Genomic DNA, 8,267 nt, shown 5'->3' on the forward strand with positions numbered 1-8,267 from the left:
CCTGGCTGGTTCGTGACCTTTATTGCGCCATGGCCGGCGGCGCCGACCCGCCGGCTGAGACTGACCGTGGGAACCTGTGCCTCGGCCCCTTCCTCTCCGGGCGCGCAGGCCTGCTCTGCTCCCTGTCTGGGCCTCGTCCGGCCGTGGAAGAGGCCCCCGCCGACCCTGAGGCTGGGCTCAGAGGGGCCGGGGCCGGGGGGAGGGGGCTCCCGAGGGGCCTGCGCGGCGCCGGGTGGGCGCGCAGGCGCGTCTAGGACCTCCGCGGACGGCTGCGCTTCTTGCTGCGGATTTCTACGAGTTTCTGGGAGCGCATCTTGAGCGCGGCGCGGGTCACCACGTCGTTGTCCTCGTCCTCGCTCTCCTCTTCGTCTGGCGGGGGGGGGGGGTGGAGGGAGAGGCACACGGAGGGGGCGGGGCGATGAGGGAGCCGCCTCCCGTCTCCCCCTCCCAGCCTGCACCCGCCCCGCCCCCTACCCGCCGGTGCTGACCGAAGTACTTGTCCTTGGAGCCGGCTAGGGGCAGGGGGATGCGGGTGTTGTACTGGGGCAGGTTCCCCTCCAAGGTGGCGTAGAACTGAGCAGGCGCGGAGAAGGGGGGACAGGACGGAGGGGTGTGAGCGGGGCGGAGACTGCGGAAGACGCCCATTCGGAGCCATGCCCCCCTCCCAGCGTGACGCAGACCCCCCCTGCCCCAACTCCCCCCACCCAACTGTTGCTGCTTCTTTCAGTCCTCGGCCTCGTGCGGATGCCCCCTTGTCCCTCACGCCCCTCTCTGGCCTCTGGGTGAGACCCCCGATTCCCGCACCCCAGCCACGCCCTCGGCCCCTCCCCCCCGCTCCTCTCCCGCGGGCCCCGGGCTCTGCCGGAGCCCCCAGGGCACCTCGTGGGCGGCGATGTGCCGCAGCAGCTCCGGGATGTCGTGGCTGCTCAGCTGCTCCTGCAGTCTCAGTAGCTTCTCCTCCACGAGGCGCAGCAGGCTGGGCAGATAGTCGGCGGCCTTGGGGTCCAACTCCTTTCCCGCGAAGCGCCCGTCCTCCTGCGGCCCGGGGGCGGGGCCGGGTCAGCCAGGGGCGGGGCCTCTGGGGGAACCGCTGACCTCTGCGGGACGGGGCGGGGCGGGGGGGGGGGGCGCCTCTGCGTTTGGGAAATGGCAAGAGAAGGGTGGGGACGGGTCCCTTGGAGGAGGGGTCGTTAGTAACTCGAGGGAGGTCGTGGTGGGGACAGCCTAAGGCTCGGGCCGCCGCAGGGCAGAAGCGGGGTCTCCAAGGCTTTTTTTTTGGGGGGGGGGGCTCCAGGCGGGACAAAGTCTCCGAAGTCCTGGACCTTTTGGAGAAGCGGGGGTCTTCCCTAGCTTGGGGGCGTGGCTTCCTCCTGGGGGCGGGGCCTACCAGGGTGACGTGGTTCAGCTTGCCCGCCAGGTGCTCCAAGCACTCCTTGGCGCTCTGCATGGCCCGCAAGGTGCGCTCCAGCTGCCCCTGCGCCTCGCCTCGCCGCTGCTCCTCGGCCTGGAGGCGGCCCTGCATGTCGGCCTGCAGCTCCTGCTGGCTGCAGGGAGCCGGGAGGTCGCTGCCGCGGCGGGGCCCAGCCCGCACGGCGCCCCCTCCCCCGACACGGGCGCCCGCGCCTCACCTCACCAGCGTGGCCTCGCCCGAGTACTTGAGGTTCTCGAACTCCCGCTGCAGCCTCTGCTTCTCCTCCCTCAGCGTCCCCAGCGTCTGCTCGTTCTCGCTCTTCAGCGCCTCCAGCTGCGCGAAGGTGTCGCTCTGGGCCAGGAAGCGCCGCACCACCGACTGCGGGCCGCCGGGGAGGGGGGGGGGTCAGAGCCAGGACGCGCTCCGCGCCCCTGCCCGCGCGGGAGACACGCGGCCCCGCCGGCCATTTGCACAGGGACCTCCGGGGCTGGGCTGCCTGGATCCTGCCGCCCTGACCTTTTTTCTGGTGGGGCTCTTTCTTGTCTATAGCTAAGTCTTCAAAAAAGCTCGTGGAAAATGCATATTGTAAAAAAAAAAAAAAAAAAAAAAAAAAAAGACAAACAGCTCTGGGGTCGACGCTGTGGTGTAGCAGGTTAAGCCTCCGCCTGCAGTGCCGGTATCCCATGTGGGCGCCGGTTCGAGTCCCGGCTGCTCCACTTCTGATCCAGCTCTCTGCCATGCCCCAGGAAGGCAGTGGAGGATGGCCCAAGTGCTTGAGCCCCTGCACCTGCGTGGGAAACCTGGAAGAAGCTCCTTGCTCCTGGCTTTGGATCGGCACACTCTGGCCATTGTGGCCATTTGGGGACTGAACCAGTGGTAAATCTTTAACAAAAAACAAAAAACAACTAGGCATACTTTCATTCTTCTCTTTGAATTTTTTATATATATGTATTGGTCCCGCTTGGGCGACAGGAACCCAAGTACTTGAGCAACGGGGCCACTTCTGGGGGGAGATTCTCGCCCGGGCTTGTGTGGGAGTCTGCATACTGCATGGGTCCCAGCACTGCGCCGACTGGGGGAGGGGCGGGGGACTCCGCGCCCCAGAGAACCTGGGCTCACTAGGAGTAGACGGCCTGGGAGAGCACCCAAAAGACAGACACCAGGCTGGGGCCCTTGTGGATCCTGGATAAAGCAGGGCCCAGTGTCTGAGGATGGTCCTAAGGGGTCCAATACAAGTGGGGAAGACAGCGAGTGTAGACAGACAGCGAGTGTAGACAGCAAGTGGGGTTGGCTCCTGTGGGTTTCGCTGTGAACGGGCAGCGGGGTGGCAGCTGGAGGGGGAAGGGGCTCCTCGTAGGAAGAAAGCTGGTCTACGTGATGCAGCACGGGGCGAGGGTGCGGCCGCACTCACGTGCGTTTCGGCGGCGCCCGTGGCATCCTTGACCTTGCCAAAGATCATCTCCAGCTGGTACATGCTCCAGCGCCGCCGCAGCTCCTCGCCCTTGCCCCCATGGCCCTCCTGGATGGTGTCCTCCGACTGCAGCAGCAGGTGCTCGCGCTGGGTCTGCCCGGCGGGGGCGGGGAGGAGGTCAAGGCCAGGGTCAGCTCGCCCGGCCTTGACCTCCGGGGCGGAAGGAGGGGTGGGCTACGGCGGAAGCTGGCGGAGGGTTCTGGAGGGGCCAGGTAGGCAGCGGGGGCCTAGCGATGAGGTTTGCGTGGGAGGTGGCCGCACAGAGCCAGCGCGGAGGGGCGGGGCCGAAGCAGGTGGGCGGGGCCGAAGCAGGTGGGCGGGGCGGGGCCCACCTTGCGCTCCATGCGTTCGTTCTGCAGCTTCCTCTCCTCCGCGCGCTTCTTGCAGTCACTGATGTAGCGCTCGCGTTTCTTGCGCTCCCGCAGCACGGTCTCCTCCAGGTACTGCAGCTGATTCTGGGCGGGGAGGACAAGCGGGCCGGTCGCAGGGGCAGCCGCGGGCCCCCGGTCCGGACAGCTGGGCCAGGGTCAGCCCAGTGCACGCTGTGGCGGAGCGGGGCCGGCCGAGCAGGACGCCCTCCCTCCTGCCTTCCGCCCCCCGCCCCCCACCCGGCCGGCACCTTGGCGATGTCCCGGGCGTTGAGGGCCTCCTGGTTCACCACGTGCAGCTCCTCCAGCTCCTGTTTGGTCTTCACCACCTCCGCCTCCATGGAGTCCAACCGGCTGCCCATGTGGAGGCGCTCCTCCTGGGGCGGCGGTGGGGGCCTGTGGCTGCTGCCCCCGGCCGGCCGAGCGGCCCCGCCCCCGCCCCCGCCCCCCGCGCCGGCCCACCTGCAGGTACTCCTTGAGCCGCGTGTACACCTTGGTCATGTGTTCCGCCTCCTGCGCCTTCATCCGCGCCTTCTCCAGCCGGTTCTCCAGGTTGCGCACGGTCTGGCGGGAGGCAGGGTTGGCCTGAGTCCAGGCCCTCCCTCCGCTCCCCCCCCATCCCCACCCCGGGGCTCCCCGGCCTCACCTTGGCCACCTCCGTGTTGCTGTCCTGCGCGTCGGTCAGCTCCAGCTGGCGCAGGCTGTGGCGGAGTTGGAGCTCCTCCAGCCACTTCTGCCGCAGCGACACCTGGTGGCGCGCGGCGTTCAACTGCTTCACCTTCTCGCTCAGCCGGCGGTCCAGGTGCTCCAGGGCTTGCTGAGGGGCGGGGCGAGAGGGAGGGGCCTGAACCCCCGCACCTGGTCCATCCGCATCTGGTCCACTCGGCGGCGGCGTCGGATTCTCCCTCCCGCCCGCCCCCGGCCCCTCTGAGACACAGATACAGACAGCCACACGCGCAGAGCTCCTGTCCCCTGGTTCATTTCCCCCGATGCCCACAGTAGCCGCAGATGGGCTGGCTGAAGGCGGGGAGACCAGGAAGCAGCCCTGGGACCCAATGCTTCGAGCGATCACTGCCGCCTTCCAGGGTCTGCACTAGCCGGTAGGACTTGGGCATCCTAACCTGGCATAGTTTTTAAAAATCATTTATTTACTTGAAAGGCAGAGTTACAAAGAGAGAAAGGTGCTGGTTTACTCCCAGAATGGCCACAATGGCCAGGGCTGGGCGATGCTGAAGCCAGGAGCCTGGAGCGCCATCTGGGTCTCCCACGAGGATGCAGGAGCTCAAACATTTGGGCCATCACCTGCTGCTTTCCCAGGGATGCTGGATCGGAAGTGGAGCAGCCGGGATTAGAACCAGCGCTCATTATGGGATGCCGGCGCTGCGGGCAGACGCTTACCCTGCTGCGTCACGTCACAAGGGGGGGGGCCTCTAACCTAAGGGCCAAACACCTACTCCCCGCCCCGGGGGACCACCTGGCCTGGCTGTCTGCGGCTCATCTCCAATTTACCACCCATCTCCCTGTGTGCCCCATCTCCCCTGCCTTTGGAGAGAGAGACCCCGGATCTCCTTCCTGCCCAGATCTACCGGTTTGGGGACCTCCACAGACTGAGCCTTAGGAGTACGAGCCGACTTTGCGCTGAACACAACCACACTGAGCACCGGCCTCCAGCCGTTCGCATGGCGCCCTCTAGAGGCCGCCCCAGGCACTGCGAACCGGCAAGGCCCAGGAGGGAGCCACCGGGCCGACCCCAAGCCTGGACTTCTCCCATGGTCTCTGTCTCGGCTCAGGCCCTCGAGCCTCAAGCCCCAGCCCCGTCTTCAATGTCCCCCTTTCTCTCCCTCCTGCACCCTGTTTCTCTGCGTTTTCTCTCTGTTCTGTGTCCCTGGTTTCCCGAGCCACTTTTGTCCTAGGGTGGCCAAAGCATCTTCCCCGTGGATGATGTCCGTCCTCCTGGCCATGCCCCCCACCCCTGAAGAACCCTGCTTCCGCTTCTCTTACTCCCGATGGAAAACCCACGGTGTGCAGTGTGGTCAGGAAGCCACATGGGACACCCAAGCCCCACCCTTCTGCTAACGTGCCTGGGAGACAAGGGGTGATGGCCCAGACAAACTTAGACATGGTTCTTGGGGCCGGCGCTGTGGCATAGCGGGTAAAGCCGCCACTTGCAGTGCTGGCATCCCAAATGGGCGCCAGTTCGAGTCCCGGCTGCTCTACTTCTGATCCAGCTCTATGTTATGGCCTGGGAAAGCAGTAGAAGATGGCCCAAGTGCTTGGGTCCCCGCACCAGCATGGGAGACCCGGGGGAGGCTCCTGGCTCCTGGCTTTGGATTGGCCCAGCTCTGGTCATGGCAGCCACCTGGGGAGTAAATCAGTGGATGGAAGATCTCTCTCTCTCTGCCTCTATGTAACACTTTCAAATAAATAAATCTTAAAAAAAAAAAAAAAAAAGACATAGTTCTTTGAAAGGCAGAGTTACCAAAAGAAAGAGAGAGAGAGAGAAAGAATATCTTCTATCCACTGGTTCAGTCCCCAAATGGCTGCAAAGGCCAGGGCTGGGCCAGGCCAAAGCCAGGACCCAGGAGCCCCATCTGGGTCTCCTAGGTGGCTGGCAGGTGCCCCAGGAAATGGCCCATCCTCTGCTGCCTTCCTGGGCACATTGGCAGGGAGCTGGATGCGAAGTGGAGCAGCCCAGACTCCAACTGCAGCCCGTATGGGATGCCGGCTTCACCTGCCGGCCCCTAAATAAATCGTTTCAAACACCAAACACCCTCCTCCAACGTCACTGCTGAATCAAGTGAACCAGTAGGTGATGGGCAGCTGTGGGGGAGGGGGAGCTCTGGCGAGGGTGGGGCTGGAGCAGGGAGCACGGTGGGGAGGGGGTACAGACCTGGCACGTCCTCTTCTGCAGGTAGGGCCGCTCTGCCTTCCATTCCTGCATCACTGCCTGGACCACCTTCTCATCTCCCTGCAAGGGGCCGGGCGCACGGTGACCCCCTGCCCGGCCGCCGCCCCGCCCCTCCCCCACCCCGGCCCCGCCCCCGCACCTGCAGCAGGTCCGACAGCTGGAGCTGCAGCGCCTTGGTCTCCTCCCGGAGCTGGTGGATGACGTCCTGGTTTTTGTTGATGTTCCACTGGGAGCTCTCCTCAAAGGCCTTCTGGTCACATTCTGGGGGGGGGGGGTAGGTGGGGGGGGCGCCAATGAGGGAGTGGCGTGGGACGGAGCCTGTCGCAATCAGCAGCTTAGAGTTGGCACAACACGTCAGGGGCTGGTGTTCTGGCCGGGTGGGTTCAGCTGCCACCTGCGAGCCCGGCACCCAGTGCAGCCCCCTGCGCATGCGCCTGGGAGAGCAGCCGAAGATGGCGCCCAAGTGCTTGGGCCCCCCACCCAGGTGGGAGACCCTGAAGAAGCTCCTGGCTTCGGATCGACCCAGCTCCAGCCGTTGTGGCTTTTCAGGGAGTGAACCAGCGGATGGAAGACCTCTCCTTCTCTCTCTCTCTCTCTGTCCCTGTAGTTCTTCTCAAATAAGAAAATATATATTATTTTAAGATTTACTTACTTATTTGAAAGACAGAGTGACAGGAAGACAGGAAGAGACGGAGAGAGGTCTTCCATCTGCTGGTTCACTCCCTAGATGGCCACAGTGGCCGCCGCCTGGGCCAGCAGCTGCCCCACTCCCCCCCCCGCCAGCAACAGTGTGACAGTCAGAGACATCCCCAGACAGCACCCAGGGGGCCCTGGAGGGGAAAACTTGTCCACCAAGAACCGGAAGTGTGCACTGTGGAGACTCCAACCAGCTGCCGGCCACCTCTCATAGCCCATTTCACAGATGGGAAAACTGAGGCAGGCTGGCGCTACTGCTCAAGGGCAAGCAGCCGGGACGCACAGCCAGGACTTGTGTCTGTTTTTTGTTTAAGGATTTGTTTATTTGAAAGACAGAGTCAGAGAGAGAGAGAGAGACTTTTCATCCACTGGTTCACTTCCTAAGGCTGGTCCAGGCTGAAGCCAGGAGCTCCATCCGGGCCGCCCAGGTGGGTGCAGGGGCCCAAGCACTTGGGCCATCTTCTGCCGCCTTCCCAGCCGCATTAGCAGGGAGCTGGATCAGAAGTGGAGCCGCCGGGACTCGAACCCGCGGCGGCTTAACCTCTGGCCCCTGAGCCAGGATCTGAACTTGGAAGCACCAACAACAAGGAGGAGACGTTGCCCCCGGACGCTCGCTGGCTGCAGCCGGCTTACCTAGCAGCTGTATCTTCTTCTGGAGCTCCAGCACCTGTGACTGCACGTGGGGGTTCAGCGCCCCGGAGCGGAGGGAGGCCGACTTGGAACGGTGTGCGGGCCAGGCCTGTGCCACACCCTTACCGCGCGGGTGGCCCCGCTTGGTGGGAGACCTGCTGTCCTTGCGCGAATACTTCCTGGCCCTGGCCTTGGAAGTGGCCGTCAGGGCCTGGTCCTGAGCACTCAGGGCATTGGCAGAGGCCGCCAGGCACAGGGCAGACGTCATGACTGGGTGGGGGACCAGGGTCCCCGGGAGGGGGTCAGCGGAGCGGCCGGGTCAGAGCCGGAGCGGTCAGCTGGGACTCCTCGGGCAGTGGGAATGCGCTTTCTGACCGCTTGGCGGGGCCTCTTAGCATCTCCCGGTTGCTAGGCAACCGCCACCCCGCCTCCCTGCAGTGTTCCCATGGAGACCACCGCTTTCCCAAGCCACCGCTCCCATTGGCTGAGAGTCCGCGGAGGGGGCGTGGCAGAAGCGCGCGGCCTGACGGTGGCGGGGGGCGGTGCTCCGGTGTCACGTGCTCATCCCATTTTTCTCCCCTCGTCCGTCGTGGTGGAGGGGGCGGTTCACGGGTATCTTTCAGGAACTTTCTTTTCCGGATGCCAGGAGCCGCCACTCCCAAGATGGAGGCACACCGCGCCGCCATTAAGCGCGACTCTACAAATCCAGCCTCTTTAGGGCTTCGCGGTCCTACCCAAGATGGCCGTCCTCGGTTCCGGCGCCGCCCACGCACGCCACTCCGA

The 8,267-nt window shown here is 64.8% G+C and overlaps 1 protein-coding gene across 1 annotated transcript; it reads right to left on the reverse strand.

The window, feature by feature from the left end:
* Positions 1 to 2: 2 nt before the first annotated feature.
* ODAD3 (outer dynein arm docking complex subunit 3) lies at positions 3 to 8,265 on the reverse strand. The gene is made up of 13 exons (XM_051840009.3): positions 7,488 to 8,265; positions 6,298 to 6,419; positions 6,141 to 6,218; positions 3,897 to 4,067; positions 3,713 to 3,814; positions 3,502 to 3,627; positions 3,215 to 3,337; positions 2,823 to 2,975; positions 1,629 to 1,789; positions 1,388 to 1,544; positions 880 to 1,035; positions 489 to 573; positions 3 to 369 (listed from the first exon to the last, which is right to left on the reverse strand). Exons 1-13 carry the CDS (start codon positions 7,750 to 7,752, stop codon positions 251 to 253), a joined length of 1,818 nt encoding a protein of 605 aa, XP_051695969.3. The 5' UTR covers positions 7,753 to 8,265; the 3' UTR covers positions 3 to 250.
* Between the last annotated feature and the right edge of the window lie 2 nt (positions 8,266 to 8,267).

Source organism: Oryctolagus cuniculus, chromosome 16 (genome assembly GCF_051225735.1).
Source record: "Oryctolagus cuniculus isolate XC-2025 breed Fujian yellow rabbit chromosome 16, ASM5122573v1, whole genome shotgun sequence".
Lineage (NCBI taxonomy): Eukaryota > Metazoa > Chordata > Mammalia > Lagomorpha > Leporidae > Oryctolagus > Oryctolagus cuniculus.